The 17,166-nt window shown below is 41.8% G+C and overlaps 1 protein-coding gene across 1 annotated transcript; it reads left to right on the top strand.

Annotated features, from left to right (window-relative positions):
• The first annotated feature begins 2,077 nt into the window (after window positions 1-2,077).
• FKBP9 (FKBP prolyl isomerase 9) lies at window positions 2,078-14,708 on the top strand. The gene is made up of 10 exons (XM_033165224.1): window positions 2,078-2,379; window positions 5,502-5,647; window positions 6,656-6,845; window positions 7,263-7,408; window positions 8,399-8,588; window positions 10,218-10,363; window positions 11,701-11,887; window positions 12,269-12,414; window positions 13,442-13,605; window positions 14,323-14,708. The coding sequence occupies exons 1-10, from the start codon at window positions 2,093-2,095 to the stop codon at window positions 14,500-14,502; spliced, it is 1,782 nt and encodes a 593-aa protein (XP_033021115.1). The 5' UTR covers window positions 2,078-2,092; the 3' UTR covers window positions 14,503-14,708.
• Window positions 14,709-17,166: the final 2,458 nt, after the last annotated feature.

The following is a 17,166-nucleotide window of genomic DNA, read 5'->3' as shown; positions in this document are numbered from 1 at the left end:
TTTGGCCAAACTCATGCTAGTCACTTTGAGAACACTGTCCAACCATCTCATCCTCTGTCGTCCCCTTCTCCTTGTGCCCTCCATCTTTCCCAACATCAGGGTCTTTTCCAGGGAGTCTTCTCTTCTCATGAGGTGGCCAAAGTACTGGAGCCTCAACTTCAGGATCTGTCCTTCCAGTGAGCACTCAGGGCTGATTTCTTTAAGGATGGATAAGTTTGATCTTTTTGCAGTCCATGGGACTCTCAAGAGTCTCCTCCAGCACCATAATTCAAAAGCATCAATTCTTCGGCGATCAGTCTTCTTTATGGTCCAGCTCTCATTTCCATGCATTACTACTGGGAAAACCATAGCTTTAACTATACGGACCTTTGTCGGCAAGGTGATGTCTCTGCTTTTTAAGATGCTGTCTAGGTTTGTCATTGCTCTCCTCCCAAGAAGCAGGCGTCTTTTAATTTCGGGACTGCTGTCACCATCTGCAGTGATCATGTGCCACAGTACTCATACTAAAAGGAATTAAAATAGGGGTTTACGTATGTTTACCTGATCTTGGAGCAAGTGAAACACAAAGTCAGTGCAAAAATGGCACACATACCCCCGTGACATGACACCTCCTGAAACCCTGGCAACGACTCCCTCCCAACTCTGCTATTGTTTTTTGCAAACTAAAAATGGCCCTGCCATGGCCTGTTTTGTTCTTGGATGGCACCTTTCTCAGCCAGTCTTCTGAGGAAGCTCGCTTGATTTATTTCGTAGGCCTTGCTAAATCCGCTGATCAAATGCCCTGCCTCTACTAATTTCAGAAATTGTGGGGAGAACCGGGAACCCAGGAGCTCCAGGGGATCCTTTCCCCATGCAAACCCTTAACTTCTTCCATCATGAGAGGCATGGACTTCTGTCACCTGATCTGAAAGTTCACTCTGTCCTTATTAGAAAAGCCAGTCTGGCAATCACCTTTTCTGATTTGTAGAATGACTATCTCTCAAACAGAGGAACAGTCTGAATAGCCTTTTGCTGTAACAGCATAATGGGCGTAGCCAGGCTTTATTTATTTTTATGGGGGGGGGAAGCTTTATGTTTTTTGGGGGGCAGAACTGAGTCAGGTCAGTTAGTTAAATATTTTTATATATTTATATATTTACACACACACACCCCACTACTACGCCCATGAAGAGCATCCTGTTGATTTGACTTGCAAAGAACGCTTTCCTGTGTCCTAAGCCAGCGGCTCAAAATACTCCGGTAGATCATTCCCTCCGTTGCAGTAATTCAACTTCTTCCAGTTACAGGTAGGTAGCCGTGTTGGTCTGTCATAGTCAAAATAAAATAAAATAGAAAATTCTTTCCAGTAGCACCTTAGAGACCAACTGAGTTTGTTCTTGGTATGAGCTTTCGTGTGCATGCACACTTCTTCAGATACAAGGTCTCGAAATTTTCTAAATTTTATTTCTAAGGTGCTACTGGAAGGATTTTTAAAATTTTTATTTCAACTTCTTCCCTGCGACTTCACATACTCCAAAGGCGGCGCTCGCTCGCTCTCTCCCGCTCCCTCGAAAGCCGCGCGCCACAGCCCTGACTCATCGCCCTGGGGTCCGAAAGGATTGCAGGGCAGCTGCTCTGCTTGAGGCCTCGAGGGGGAAAAAAACCCAAAAAAACCCGAGCCCTCAGCAGCCGCGTCTGGGCTGGAAACGAAGAGGCGCCACGTCGCGAGGGGACAGTTGCCCCACCTCTTCTACCCCCCCGCGAGATAAAAAAAACACACACACGCAGGAACTAGAAACTTGACTCTTGACGGCTCCCGCTCTCCTCTTTGGTCGGCCTTTTCCCCCTCAGTTTCGCGAGTGGGAACGAAGAAGCCCCCCCTCAGGCACCCGCCTGGTCTCCCAGGCCCTCCCTCCCGCCTCGCCTCCCCTCAGGGCTGGCTCCTCCCGCTCTGCAAGCGGAGAAGCAGCGGCTGGCCGTTTCCCCCCCCCCCCCGACCCTCCTTCTCCTCCTCCCTCCGCCCCTCTCCACGTTTGCAGCTCTGGGAAGCCGGGATTTGGGCGCAGGACCTCCGCCTTGGCCGCGCCTCCTTCCCGCTCCTCGCCCCATCGCCATGGAAGGTCCAGGAATGCCGCCCGGCCGTAGGAGAAGCCACGGCCACGGACACCGCCGCTGCTGCTGCTGCTGCTTCTCGCCGCTGCTGCTGGCGCTGCTGGTGAGCTGCGTGGCGTGCCAGGCTCCGCCGGTGCCGGCTGCCGGGGAGCCGCCGTGGGACGGCAAGGATGTGCTGGTGGAGCGCAGCTACGTCCCCCCCGAGTGCCCGCGCACCGTCCGCGCCGGAGACTTCGTGCGCTACCATTACCACGGCACCTTCCCCGACGGCGCCAAGTTCGATTCCAGGTACGGGCGGCGGCTTTTCTTCGCGCGGCCGGAGCCGGAGCCGGAGCCGCTTCGCAGCCCTGCCTGCGCGCGCTTCCCCGCCGGCGGCAAGGCCCACCGGAGGCAGCGGGGACTTGCTCCCGGGCGGGCGCCGCCGCGCACACGCTCGCGAGCCTTCGCGCTCCTCGCTCGAGCTCGCTGGCCGGCCGAGCCTCTCTCCCAAGACGGCCGGGGATGGTTGGGGCTTTGGCCCTGATCCAGCCGAGGGCGGCTTTGGATGTGGGGCAGAGCACTCGCTTCGCACGAGGGAAACCGCAGCTCCTCCTGCCCTCCCCCCTGCGAAAAAGGTCCACGGCGGCAGGGATCGGGAGCCCACAGTCTGAGAGAGCTCTCCCCACTAGGCAATACTGTACTGCTCTATGCAGCCAACTAGGGCCCAGGTTGCTGTGCCCCCCCAAAAAAAGATCTGAGTGGGTCTCCCCTCCCAAGTTGGTGGGCATTGTCATTCATTCAAATAGTGTGCGTGCACCGCATCATGTGATCAGTTATGTGGGGTGGGGTTTACCTGGGCTCCCCCAGTACCGGTAGTTTATTCAAGTGTGCACCCCTGGCTCTAGATGCAGAGGCATCTGTTTATAACCTGGGATGCCTGGGAGAAGCCCTACCTGCCATTATCTTCAAAAGGCAGGGGCGTAGCAAGGTAAATTGGTACCCGGGGCAATTTTTTTTTTGTCACTCCCCCCATGGGAAGGTCAGGTGGTACCCCGTGCGGAAAATTTCTTGTCAACCGCCCATTGATTCCCCCCCCCCCGCAAAAAAATCATTTTAGGTTATTTCATATTTTCTTACAAAGGAATAATAACAAGTAATAATAAAAAACTTTTATTTATATCCCACCCTCCCTGGCCAAAGTTGGGCTCAGGTTGGCTAACATCAGATACATAACATTGGTATAAAATCAAACAATAATTAAATTACCTCCTAAAAACATCTCAAAATCAAATTAAAGTCTAATTAGATGGCTTTCCACAGGGTTAGGGTTGGGAACAGTAAAGTGTTCTCTGAACTGAAATTTCAGCCTTTATCACATAGGAAAACAGCCAAGTGAACAGCTATTTTGGTGGAGGAGGGTCAAGATATTAACCGATATGCATGAAATTTCATATACAGCTATATAATCCCTAGTATAGTAAGATAAGATCTTCGGAGCAGGCATTAAAAAAATAATAATAAAAAAATCCTTCATAATTTGTCACCCCCTCCATTATGGAACCCAGGGCGGACCACCCCCGCCCCCTCCTTTGGCATGCCCCTGGCCCTCCCAAAAAAGATCTGAGTGGGTCTCCCCTCCCAAGTTGATGGGCATTGCCATTCAAATAGTGTGCTTGCACCGCATCATGTGATCAGTTATGTGGGGTGGGGTTTACCTGGGCTCCCCCAGTACCGATAGTTTATTCAAGTGTGCACCCCTGGCTCTAGATGCAGAGGCATCTGTTTATAACCTGGGAAGCCTGGGAGAAGCCATACCTGCCATTATCTTCAAAAGGCAAAGGTATACAAGCCCCTCTCCTAGTCTAGAAAACCCCACCAGTGCCAGATATAGGGTGGGGAGCCAAGGGGGAATAATAATAATAATAATAATAATAATAATAATAATAATAATAATAATAATAATTTAAATGCCTATATTTATACAGGTACCAACTGAGAAGATTTTACAGATGCTTTATGTTTCCTTACGATTTATGCTGCATTTGCCCTGCTCTAGTATGTTCTGTTACGTTTCCACAATGTATTGTTTGAAGGCTGCTTTGGGATTCATTTGAATGAAAAGCACCCTACTAATAAATGAATCAATAGCCATAAAAAGCAACTGTACCAAAAGGAATTATTGTGAAAATAATAAATACGATGGGAAGGGTTTTTTTGCCAAATTTTGGAGAGGTTGCTTAAAGCACAACCTTTTGGATCACAGGGCACCCCCTTGGGCCTGCAGATGTAGCTCTGGAACTGGTCCATTTCCAAGTGATGGAGGCACATAGGAATGTTGTCGCACAATACAGTGAACTGGCCTGTGCTCTATTTCTCTTTGTGTATGATACTTTTGAATGCATTCCAACTGAAGTCCTTGAAGAAAGGTAGATTTAATATACAGTAACTTGGGTGCCCTGTAAGTGTCCCTGTGAGTAAAACGTAAGCTATATCTAATTGCATCATCATCATTATAGGGCTGTATAACAGCACCTGCACAAGGCATAGAAGGAAGTGTCTGTTTCTCCTCTGGTGAGAGGGCAGCCTTTGCAGCCAGGGAAACTGTATCTTGTTAATAGATATAATATTAATTATCAAAAATTCCCAAGTGATCATTGAAAGTGAATATGCCCTTTGGCAAAATTCCAGACATCTCTCTGGAGAGAATGCATATTCTTGGAAGCTTATATTTTTTACCCTTTCAACATTCTTGTAGATTAATGATGCATTCCTAACCCCACACCTTGGGAATAAGCCCCATTAAATTAAGTGAGACTTACTTCTGAGTAGACATGATTGGGGTTGCACCAGAAGAGCAAAACCATTCACCCCCCCCCCAAATCTGTCAATCAAATTAAAATTGCCTTGACTATGTACTTTCTGTCATTATCCATTCAAGACAAAAGAAGGTTCACCTTCACTGAACTTGTGGCAGAAATGCTTTGTTTGTTTCTGCTGAATCAGCTGCCATGGGTAATTCTGAGTTTGAAAGATTAGTGAAAAAAAATCTCTCACTTCTTTTCCCACAACAATTGTATAGATCTCTCTCTTAACCAGCCATTATCCCTATTTTGCTTTAAAATACCCCTGCCGCTTCAAATTCTTTAGCCTTTCCTAGTAGGAAAGATACTCGAAGCTCTACATCGTGTTGGTTTACTACACCCTTTCTAGCTCTAGGACTGTCCAGGGTATTCCACACAGGGTACGAAAGCAACACTTGTATAGATGGCTTTTGAAAGAGAGATGAGACAAGTTCGTGGGGGATCAGCAGTTGTTAGTCATAGTCATGACTGAGAAATGGGTAAAAATAAAAGAGCTGACAACAAAATACCTGTAAACGAGATTTAAGTGAAGTAACCTACTGTGTGTTCTCTCTCTCCCCCTCTCTCTAGCTATGACAGGGGTTCCACATTCAACGTTTTTGTGGGGAAAGGACAGCTTATTGCTGGGATGGACAAAGCTCTGATTGGCATGTGTGTGAATGAGAGGCGGTTCGTAAAAATCCCACCCCATCTTGGCTACGGGAATGAAGGTGTTTGTGAGTACGGTACTCTGTATGGAAATGTTCATCCAAGACAAGCTGTTGAAAACACAGAGTTTCTGACAAGTTCATCAGACCCGATTTTTTAAATGAATGCATTGCTGCCTAATAAATCCTGTTCATGGGATATATCTGTGGATCTGGATGTGTGGATGAGGAGGGCATGGGACCATCCTGACGGACTCTGCCTCCCAAGCTCCACATCTTCATTTTAAGTTCTGAACTTCTGAGAAACACGTGGAGCTCCTGCTGCCACTCAGTCCACATATTTAGATCTCTGGATATGTTATATGAATCGAGTTCAAGAGGCCAGATTACTAACAGGCAGGGCTACAATGTCATGCACACCAAGCAGACTGTCATTGCTAAAGTTTCCCTCTGTCTTCCACAACAAGTCCTTTTGCCCTTTTTTTTTGAAAAACGTGAGGATCTTTGTTTTCTCCCCATTGTTCATTTCTTTAAGACAGGCTTCTAGCTACAATTGTTGCAGAGAATACATGATGGCAGAAATGCCCAGCGCGTTCCTCAGTGAGGAACAAGTTGCTGTCCTGTTCTGATCAAGATTAATTTAATACAATATGAGGCTTCAGTAGTGATGACTCAGAGAGCAGGGTGACAGTAGTAAAGCGAACTCACTCTTAGTTGTTTTCCTAAATCCTTGATAAACAGAGGCAGTTCAAGTTCCCTGTAAGCAGGGATTGATGGATAAACCATGCTGAGAATTCTTGCTCTGGGAGGGGAATGATGGGCTGTATCCAGTAACTCTTAGCAAACTACAGCTCCCAGAATGCTTTGGGTGAAGCCATGACACCTGAAAGTGGTATTATAGTGCTCTAAATGTGGTCTCTGTCTCTGTACGCCTGGGCCACTGGTGAAACAGTTCCTTAGCCAGCCACAGTTCTTTGTGCATGCCTGCCACATCTTGAAAGAGACAGTTGTTTGTTGCATTAATTCGGTTTTTTCCAGCAAGCATCATTTCCGTTTTAATATATTTTGCGTCCACAGCTGGTGTAATTCCTGCAAACTCGGTGCTTCACTTTGATGTGCTTTTGATCGACCTTTGGAATTCTGAAGACCAAGTTCATATTCAAACTTATTACAAGCCAGAAAATTGCACGAGAACAATCCAGGTGTCTGATTTTGTAAGATACCATTACAATGGGACATTTCTAGATGGTACACTGTTTGACTCGAGGTAGTTAATATATATTTCTTTCATTTATTCTTGTTTTCTGAGGTCTTGATTTTTGAGGGCTTGTGCGAGAATTTACATAAAAATGTGAATGAAAATATTTTGTTGGCAGGGCTAGGAAAAATCTATGCCTGAGGCTTAGGAAAACCACTTCCTGTCAGTCTCTCACGCCCGCTATAAGGCAGCTTGAAATGTTCAGCTTTTAACCACTAAAGCAATAGGGAAAGAATGTGGCATATTTGGCGTCTTCGCCTTTGTGCAACTAAGTTTTGTTGTTTTACACTCGGTATACTTCTGAAATTGTTTGAAACAAAATGCGCATCAATTGATTTTACTCTGTCCAACTCTTCACGTTTTTTCCTGCTTCCAGTGTTAAAAAGGAAGACACTATGAGTAACTTGCTTTTGTTTATATCTTCAGCCACAATAGAATGCGAACATATGACACTTATGTGGGCATCGGTTGGCTGATCCCCGGTATGGACAAAGGTCTCCTTGGAATGTGTGTCGGAGAAAAGCGCATTATCACAGTACCGCCTTTCCTGGCGTATGGAGAAGACGGAGATGGTAAATGCCAAATTTGCTTATGCCACTTGTGAATATTAACACAAATGGAAGCGCAACACGCTGGCTAATAACTGGTAGTGGATATATAATTAATTACAATATAATTCAAAATATACTAATCCGCCACTTCAAAATAATGTATATATCATACAGTACATCTCACATTTCCAGCTGATGAAGACTTTATTCTGAAACAGTGAGCTATTCCAGATACACTGTCCTCTTGAGACTTCCTTTTAAGACTCCTGAGAGACATCTTTTGAGACTTTTATAGGACGTCTTCCTTTGAGAGACGGCTTGGCGTTCCTCGTTATTCACTGATTTGTTTGACTCCTCATTTGACTCTTATATATACAACAACTTACAGTCACTTGTATATTTTGTGACATGTGCTGTATGATATATACATTATTTTGAGGTGGCGTATTAGTATATTTTGAATGACATTGTAATTAATTATATATCCACTTCCAGTTATTAGCCAGCGTGTTGCGTTTGCATTTGTGTTGATGGTTACATTTCGCAACACAGGGGTTTGTGTTTGTCCACACTAGTGAATATTAGGCAACCCTAAGAAACATAAATCAAGAGATCTTTCCACAGAATTTGAACTCATAATGTTTTGTGTAGGAAGCAACTGATCAGTCAATCAACTCAATATCTGATTGCCCAGGGAATGTTCATCTTCAATCTGTTACAGCTTAATTTCTTTCAAATTTCTCTTATTTTTCCCCCAGATAGAAAATTGGCAGAATAACCAGACTGCTATTAGCAAAATGAAAGTTATTTTTAAAAATTCCTGGAAGTAGCATCTCTTACGTTGATTAATAAACATAAGTTGCGTTAGAATTGGGGGTGCAGAGAAATGAAATGTATATTATAGCATGGGATAATTGTGGGGTTGAGGGTATGTATATATGTGGGGTTAGCTTGAATTTCTTTCTGAATTCCTGCGTTGACTTAAATGCCTACTGTCCATCTTGGTTATAGGTAAAGAAATCCCAGGTCAAGCGTCTCTGGTCTTTGATGTGGCTCTCCTAGATCTCCACAACCCCAAAGACACCATCGCTGTGGAAAAACAGTATGTGCCTGAAACCTGTGAGCGTAGAAGCCAAGTAGGGGACTTCCTCAGATATCATTATAATGGCACACTTTTGGATGGCACATTGTTTGATTCTAGGTAACCACACTGCTAAACACACCTTTCCTACTTTCTGCTTCTTTCTCTTTGTGTTTTTATAGCTCTATTCTGCTGAACATTCTTGAAAGGTATTCTAAGTAGCTTGGTAAATGTCTTCAATAATCAATCAATCAATAAGACTAAGAAAAAGTTTTAAAAAGTAGAGCAATGGTTCCAATGGATGTGGGTTATCCTGTACTCTCATTTTTTCTTTGTTTGAAACATGAGTTAAGTAATAAATGCACAGAGATGATGGTGTAATTGATTACTACATTCAGCTAGCAGACAGAAAAGCACAGCTAATAGGACACCAGCACATAAAGTAAATACACTTGAGGAAATTTAAGAATACCTCCTATTTCTCCTCTTGAGTAACTTTAGTGTAAAAATGTTTGGTGGGTTTTCTACTTTCCATGATAATAAATGGGAAGCAAAAGTGGATCTGCTAGTGTATAATAACTTGTACAGTGAAAACCAATTCTTTACGTTTATAGCATCTTTTATCAAAACATGTCAGTATGCAATAAGAATAATATCACCAATCAAAACATTAAATGCTTTGCTTCTTTCTGTTGTGGGTAATTACTTTTGGACATTTACTTCCAGGGGCACATGATTTAACAAAGAGCATCTGTTTAAATAAACCTAAAAGAATAGAAAAAAATAGCCATTTCGTCCCATCTTAGATTGAAGATAACAGATCTCTATGCCTGATGTTATATGACATCAAGTGACAGACAGATGGGTGTGGTTTGTCCAAAACATCCTCGCAGCCAAATTCAGAGGCATGGTGGACCTAGGTACACAGTGAGAGGTTCCCTATGACTTCGTTGGACCCCGTGCTATTTTTGCTGAAAATACTTGAAAGATCAACATCTTTCAAACAGAACATCTATCAAACAGAAAAGATAAATTACTGTTTCAAATGGTACTAGCCACTAGAATTGTCTATGCAAGATAATGGAAGAGAAAAGAATCCCCTGCATAAAAGCATGGCTACTTTGAGTAAGATCATACGGATTATGTGGGTTAGACAGGGAAAACAAGGGTTTAAGAAGTTTGAATCTGAATGGGACCCATTTAAGAATTTCTGGAATAAAAATCAAGGGGTGACAAGACACAACCCTATGTCATGAGAGTAGTGTCTCTTGATTGGATGACATTAATATGCTATTCTGGCTCGGTTTTTGATTTTTTGATTTTGTGTTTTTCATACCACAAAGTGGATAGCTTTTCTAGTTTTGTTCATGTTATGTGACTTTTTCATTTTGCTGCCATACAGTATATTAAAACAGTTTTCTTGTCTATGCGATTGGTCTGCTCAGTATTGTTTAAGGTTACTTCACCTATCCGTTAATATATTTATAGTACAGTTATATATTTGGCTTGCTTTTCTAGTCACAGTTGAAGTTTTACCATATTATACACATTTATGTATTTGTTTTGCTAGCTTAATTTCCTCACTTCTAGTCACACTTAGGTTTGGTGCTATTATAAGACATGACTTCATCAATTTCACTACCCCCTGTTGATACTTCTTTCTGATGTTTTTGCTGTAGAGCCAGTAAGCTATGGGCATATTGATAACCATCTTAGTTAAGCAAAGGTTTTTTTTCTTTTTGCCTGTAGTTATTCACGGAACCGAACATATGATACCTACATTGGGAAAGGTTATGTGATTGCTGGGATGGATGAAGGCTTGCTTGGTGTATGCATAGGAGAGAAGAGGAGAATAACCATCCCACCTCACTTGGGGTATGGTGAAGAGGGAAGTGGTGAGTACTGTTTTTAATTCAGCAGCAGTGCCCTCTAGTTCGGTCACTCTTTTACTTCAGCATTTAAAAGATTTAAGGCCCAGTGCACTGCATGGAATATATAATTAGATTTCTTTTGTTATAGCAAATTGCAAATACAGTTATCCAATTTTACATTTTACAATTCCCCCCCCCTCCCATTGACTTCTCTCATCTTCCCCTTCTGGTTTGTTACATTATTTGTTACCTTCTGCATGTTAAATAACTAAGTGTTATTGCATTGTCTTTCTTTATATTTTACTTGAATAAAATTGTGAATGTTTATTCAACGGCCTTCCATCTCTCCTGGCAAAGCTTCAATTTGTGCTTGCCTTTGCTTGGAGGCAGAACTTCTCAGCTCTCCCGTTTTCTTGTTGGCTCCTTGTGTACATAAAAAGAGTATGTACTTTTTTCTTTTTCTCCTTCCGCTCTTCTGTTTACTGCCGTTCCCCCACTCCCACCCGCTTGGGCTTTTGCTCAGTGGCTCCAGACCCGCACCATCCTAACACCTGTTCGGGTGGTCAAACATCCCCAAGGAACCTTGGCATTCGCTGCAGGGCAAACCCCAATGCCAATGTAGTCATTGACCTATTGTAATCATATTTGTGGTCAGTGTCAACTCCACTTTCCATAAGCAAGGTGAGTGAATTCTGCCCTCTTTCTGCCCGAATCCTTCCCACAGTGCAGCAGCAGCATGGCACAGCCTGAACATCAGGCATGTGCTCAAAATTCACATCAAGCCCCCTTACAAACAGACCCCGTTTGTCTCCTTTCACCTAGGCCAGTGCTTTCCAAACGTTTTCCAAAGAGGGCCAGATTTGATGAAGTGAGGGGCCGACCAAACTTGTTGACCTTTTTCTAGGATTGAGCTTTTTTCATTTAGGATTTTCTAATGTATTTTAATATTTGTTGGAAGCCGCCCAGAGTGGCCGGGGCCAGATGGGTGGGGTACAAATCATCATCATCATCATCATCATCATCATCATCTAGAGCTACACTGTAGTCAAAAATTGGTAGTCATTTTATACACAGGGGTGTATCCACAAGGGTTTGGGTTTTGGTGTGGGTGACCCGGGTTCAGGTGGCCTGGGCTCTGGCAACCCAGGCTCAGATTTCTTCATTTTAATCTGTTTTTAGTTTTTAATCTGTGATATTTTAATGTATTTTAGTATTTTTTGGAAGCCGCCCAGAGTGGCTGGGGAACAAATAAATAATAATAATAATAATAATAATAATAATAATTATTATTATTATTATTATTATTATTATTATTATTATTATTATTATTATTATTTTCATATAATCATTTATTGTTCTAGGAAAGATTCCAGGATCTGCTGTGCTGGTCTTTGATATTCATGTGATAGACTTCCATAATCCATCTGACACTGTGGCTATTACCACCCATTATAAACCTAGCAATTGCTCTGTTCTGAGCAAGAAAGGCGATTACGTGAAGTATCACTACAATGCCTCACTCTTAGATGGCACTGTGCTAGATTCAACGTAAGTATGTAGTTTAGCAGCAAAGAACAATAGAAGCATGAAACTGGGAATATTTTGTGCATGCGGGCCTACCCAATTACTTATTTTTATAAATTTGCTTTCATTAAGTTACAATTGGTGAGAGAGTAATGATGAAGGGGAGGGCTAATCAGACTGAGGGGTTTGTGGATTCTGGGGTCACTTGTCTTAACAATTTTTTCTGCATGGTCCAACTTGCAATGTATTTCTTAGAAAGGGTCTATTAAGAATTCAGATCATGACATATAAATTGGAAATGTCATATATGAATTGACATATAAATTGTCAAAAGGCTAGAGGAGGTGGCTTTCTGATGTTACATTGGCACATCCTAGCTTATGAACTACTATTTTCTTCTTTCAGGTTTACCCTTGGGAAAACCTATAATGTAGTGCTGGGTTCTGGACAGATTGTATTGGGAATGGATATGGGTCTCAGAGATATGTGTGTTGGAGAGAAAAGAACAGTTATTGTCCCACCCCACCTTGGCTATGGAGAGGCTGGAGTTGGTAAGTAGATAACACTTCACTTGTCTTTTTAGCACAATGAAGCTAATACGGTAGTGATGCTGTGAGCAGTCTTGGTTTGTTCCTTAAATATGTATTCATTGGTTCATGAACAGCTCTGAGGTGGTGTATCCTCCACACCCCTTTCTTTAGATCCCAGCAGAATCTGAATAATGTGAGATCTAGCCTAGGAGGATTATTTGGAGCCGAGAGTACTCCACTTTGAGAAAGTGTTTCATTGATTGATGTAGCACTTAACTGCAATTTAAGTAAGAATATTAGTCTACAAAGTATATTCACAACATGAGATGTTGAGAATATAGCTGTGTAATGATATATTATTATTATTATTATTATTATTACCCCCACCATTTATTACCCACCCTTCCCACCAAGGTCCCAGGGCAGGTCACAACAATTAAAAACACAATATTAAAAACTGTTTAAAACTTAAGTTTATAGAAATATGTCATAAAAATAGACACTTCAATTGTTAAAAGCTAAGGTAAAGAGGTGCATCTAATATATTATATTATATTAATTATATTTTATATTATATTTACTATGGTTTTCTCTCAGAATGATGAAAATAGCCCAAATTAATAAAGCTATACAGTACATACCTGTGAATTAGCAAACAACCTTAAGTGCACCTTCTAAGATAAATAATATACCGGTAACCATAGCTATAACCATCTTAAATGCTGTAACTAGAGAGTTGTGATGGGTATGTATGTATGTATGTGTATGTGTATGTGTAGCTGAAGTGTGTTCTGTGTTGTTTTTATGGGATGGCCTCCAATTTCATTGTACTGTACAATGACAATAAAGAAATATTATCTTATCTTAATAAGTTAGCCATATTTCTTTTGGATGCTGCAGGCTTTATTTTCTCATATTTTATCTTGCTGACGTTTCTAAGCCAGTGGATGAAATCTGAGCCATTTGCGTATGCTGGGAGTGGACCAAATTCCAAAATGCTCCTACATAACAAAAATCTAACTTTATTTTTTGTTACTTACTGTTACAGAAGGAGAAGTGCCTGGTAGCGCCGTATTAGTTTTTGACATTGAACTGTTCGACTTGGTGTCTGGCCTACCAGAGGGCTATATGTTTGTATGGCATGATGCAGTCTCTCCTAATCTCTTTGAAGAGATTGACAAAGATAATAATGGAGAGGTTCTTCTGGAAGAGGTAAGGTTTTGGCTAGTAAAGCTGCATTGGAAAAAAATTCTATAGGCGCTAGTAAGTTCACAGACGACAGCATACAGGACACTGAGTGGAGCCCTACTCTTCAAGCAATATATTTAAGATCATGTTTCTATTCTGATGGGACAATCATTTATGGAAAATGAAAACAAACATTTCTAGCCATAACAATGCATACGATCATGCAGTTGCTTGAGACAAGATTTGGACATTCTACAGACACAAGAGGCCAATGTGCTTCTAGGTCTTGAGAACAGAAGGGAGATGCATAATCCTTCAGAGAGAATAGCTACTCCAGTTAGGAGGATCTGATTGAAGCCCAGCTTAAGTGAATGTCTGTGACATAGGTCCCTACCAAAAAATCTCAAAGGGTCGGGACTCAGCAGCTGTTAAAAGTAGTAATGGATACAAACACTGCTTATGGGAATTTCCCACTTCCTTTTGGTTATTTCAAATTCCAGCAGAGGCAGCAATACCGGCATGCACCTTGGAATTTAAGTACTAATTTGACACCTGAACCTCTCAAATGACACATATACTTACTAGAGATCAAGTATTAATTGGTATTTCCTTAGCGCTGTATGTGAATATGAGGAGACAGATGCAAAGGTACCAAAACATCCTATTTGCTGGAGTTTTAAGATTGAACAACCTGGCCGCAAAATTTACTTTTCTCTAATGTATTTATTTTTTAAATTGTAGTTTGGCAAGTACATCCACGAACAAGTCAAGGCTGGCAAAGGAAAGTTAGCTCCTGGCTTTGATTCTGAATCAATTGTGAAAAACATGTTCAGCAATCAGGACCGAAACGGAGATGGCAAGATTACTGCTGATGAATTCAAACTGAAAGACCAAGAGCCACAGGGACATGACGAACTGTAGTTTGTTTTTAAAATTTGTAGGAGCTAAACTGCTGTCGGAATGTATGCACAATAGAAGTGGTTTGAAATGTGTGTGTGTATACTTAAAAGTGTGGACAGTGAAAACGAATACTGTAAGAGTGAAGTAGGCTAAAGTAAGGGGAAGACGATGGCATTTATTATAAAACATGAAATGCCTCAAAATTGGTTTCAATGACTTAAAAAAAATGAGTGACACCAATCTTGTGACGTACCTTTTGAGAGGTGGTAAAGAATTTTGAGCTTAGAACAAAAATGTACATTTCTGTTAAACTCCTGCACCACGGCCCTGTTCGGTTACTCTCCAACTGTAGTTTTATAATCATCTCTCCAAGGAAGGGAAACACTACAATGGGAGCAACTGCACTAAATCTTTTTTAAAGCCGGTATCCCAGGTCATGCCATGGTAGCACCATGAGCAGTCCTGGAGATGGGGAGTCCTGTTTCCCTGAGGATTGTAACTGAAGCTATGAATACAGAAACCAATCACAAAAAGTGTATATCATTCTTTACCCTGTATCAAAACATGTCCATTTATTTTAATGGGCCTACTCTTGAGTATCACCCTGAAATTAGTCTGTCCTCACTAACGTGTATTATAGAAAAAAGAAAGCAGAACTGTACTAGAAATATGCTGCCATATGCATAATGGTAGATTGTAATTGTGTATACAACATATGGCTACTCCATCTACTTTTTTTGTGCAGCGACTCCTCAACTAGAGAACCGTCATAAGTGTACTTCAGAGTGAATCTCAGGTCTCATTTGTGTCTATAAAAATATTTTGTTGATCATAGAATTGTAGAGTTGGAAGGGACTATGAGGATCATCTAGTCCAGCCACCTGCAAGAATATGCACCCGTACGGGGATTGAATCATCACCACACACTGAGCAATTGAGCTAAAATACCCTGCGGCTAAAGAGCATAAATTAAGTGAGTGACCTCCCCTAAAGGGAAAAGGAGCACAAAGCCACGGTCTCCCACTAACGGGAATGTACAAAGCGTCTTCTTTTTTAATTGTAGAATGGTGCTAGTTTTAAAACTACTACATACCTTTTCAAAACACTTTGGCAGTAAGCAAAGTTACGTTTTATACGCTTTGTAATATTAATAATGTCTTAAGGATTTTGTCAAGTGTGATACATGCTGTTATTTTTATTAAAATAAAATATGGACAAACACATTCTGCACTACTCATCCTCCATGTACAGGTGACTGGGGATGGGGAAAGGCATAACAGTGACAATATTGATTTAAATTATGGTTTTCAATATATATCTGAACTGCTTGGCTAGCACTGGAATTGGAGCTGGCACATAGGGGTTCAGATCACATCCCAAAGCTCTCTGGAAAGGTGAACAAACCATTTATGTAGTTGTAGCCCAACTATTGAAGCAAAGTGTACAGTGTGAATGAGCAAAGGACTGTAAATTAATATTGTATTCTTTAATCTTTTATACTTTACTACAGGCTGAATGTGGGTAACAAATGAAATGCACCAGTTATGAACAGTACTTTAAATAATACTGGCTGCTTTTTGGTTTCTTTTTCCGGCAGGAGAGTGGTGGTTTTTTTGGTTTTAAGCTACCCCTAGTAAGCATTTCCGTGTGCTGCTCTGGTTCACCAGAAGTGGCTTAGTCATGCTGGCCACATGACCCGGAAGCTGTACACCGACTCCCTCGGCCAGTAACGCTAGATGAATGCCACAACCCCAGAGTCGGACACAACTGGACCTAATGGTCAGAGGTCCCTTTACCTTTAGTAAGTAAAAGCTGTTTAGTAACTGTGAAATAAGAGATGAAAAAACTCCCTATCAAAGCTCTCTAGAACTGATATATGTAATCAGCATTATTAGATATCACCTAAAACAATACCCATGTATCTGCATGAGGAGCTGGACTAGAATCATAGAATTGTAGAGTTGGAAGAGAGGGTCATTTAGTCCAGTGTTTTTCAACCACTGTTCCGCGGCACACTAGTGTGCCACGAGATGTTGCCTGGTGTGCCGTGGGAAAAATTGAAAAATTCTAGAGAATTACTTTATATATAGTCAATATAGGCACAGAGTTAAATTTTTTAACATTTTCTAATGGTGGTGTGCCTCGTGATTTTTTTCATGAAACAAGTGTGCCTTTGCCCAAAAAAGGTTGAAAAACACTGATTTAGTCCAATGCCCTGCAATGCAGGAATCCCAACTAAAACATTGTTGAAAGCATTGGGCTCTCATGGGAAACAGATTCATATAGGCAGTTTGTCTCACACGGGTGTGTTCCAAGTAGTAATCATGCATTCCGCCTGCCTGGTAGTCCTTACAAGAAGAAGCAGCCTGCAACCAAAAGCAAGGCATGCCAATATGGTAGAAGCTCCTCTTCCAGACTGGCAGCTCCACTTGTTCTGGATAGTCTTCCTAAGGAAGAGATGTGACTTGTTTTCCTGATTGTGTTAAACAGTAAACCCATGAAAGAGTTTTACCTGGTTTATAAGTATCAAATTAATCGGCCCACACCTTCATTAATGAGAATGCACATAAATAAAATTTAAAAGTCTGGCGTCTCCCAACTTTCTTGTTTTGTTCTAAAGACAATGGACCCCATTCCATAAATGCTCTCCCCAGCTAGCTTGAAGAAATGAGTCTCCCTTTGGGG

The sequence above is a fragment of the Lacerta agilis genome, chromosome 12, assembly GCF_009819535.1.
Source record: "Lacerta agilis isolate rLacAgi1 chromosome 12, rLacAgi1.pri, whole genome shotgun sequence".
NCBI classification, from domain to species: domain Eukaryota; kingdom Metazoa; phylum Chordata; class Lepidosauria; order Squamata; family Lacertidae; genus Lacerta; species Lacerta agilis.
The sequence above is the reverse complement of the archived record's forward strand: the minus strand, read 5'-3'. Positions and strand labels throughout refer to the sequence as shown.

Coding starts and splice junctions, on each gene's coding strand:
- FKBP9 (XM_033165224.1), top strand. CDS start 2,093: ATGGAAGGTCCAGGAATGCCGCCCGGCCGTAGGAGAAGCCACGGCCAC. Junction 6,846..7,262: donor GGTACACTGTTTGACTCGAG/GTAGTTAATATA, acceptor TTATATCTTCAG/CCACAATAGAATGCGAACAT. Junction 10,364..11,700: donor GTATGGTGAAGAGGGAAGTG/GTGAGTACTGTT, acceptor TTATTGTTCTAG/GAAAGATTCCAGGATCTGCT.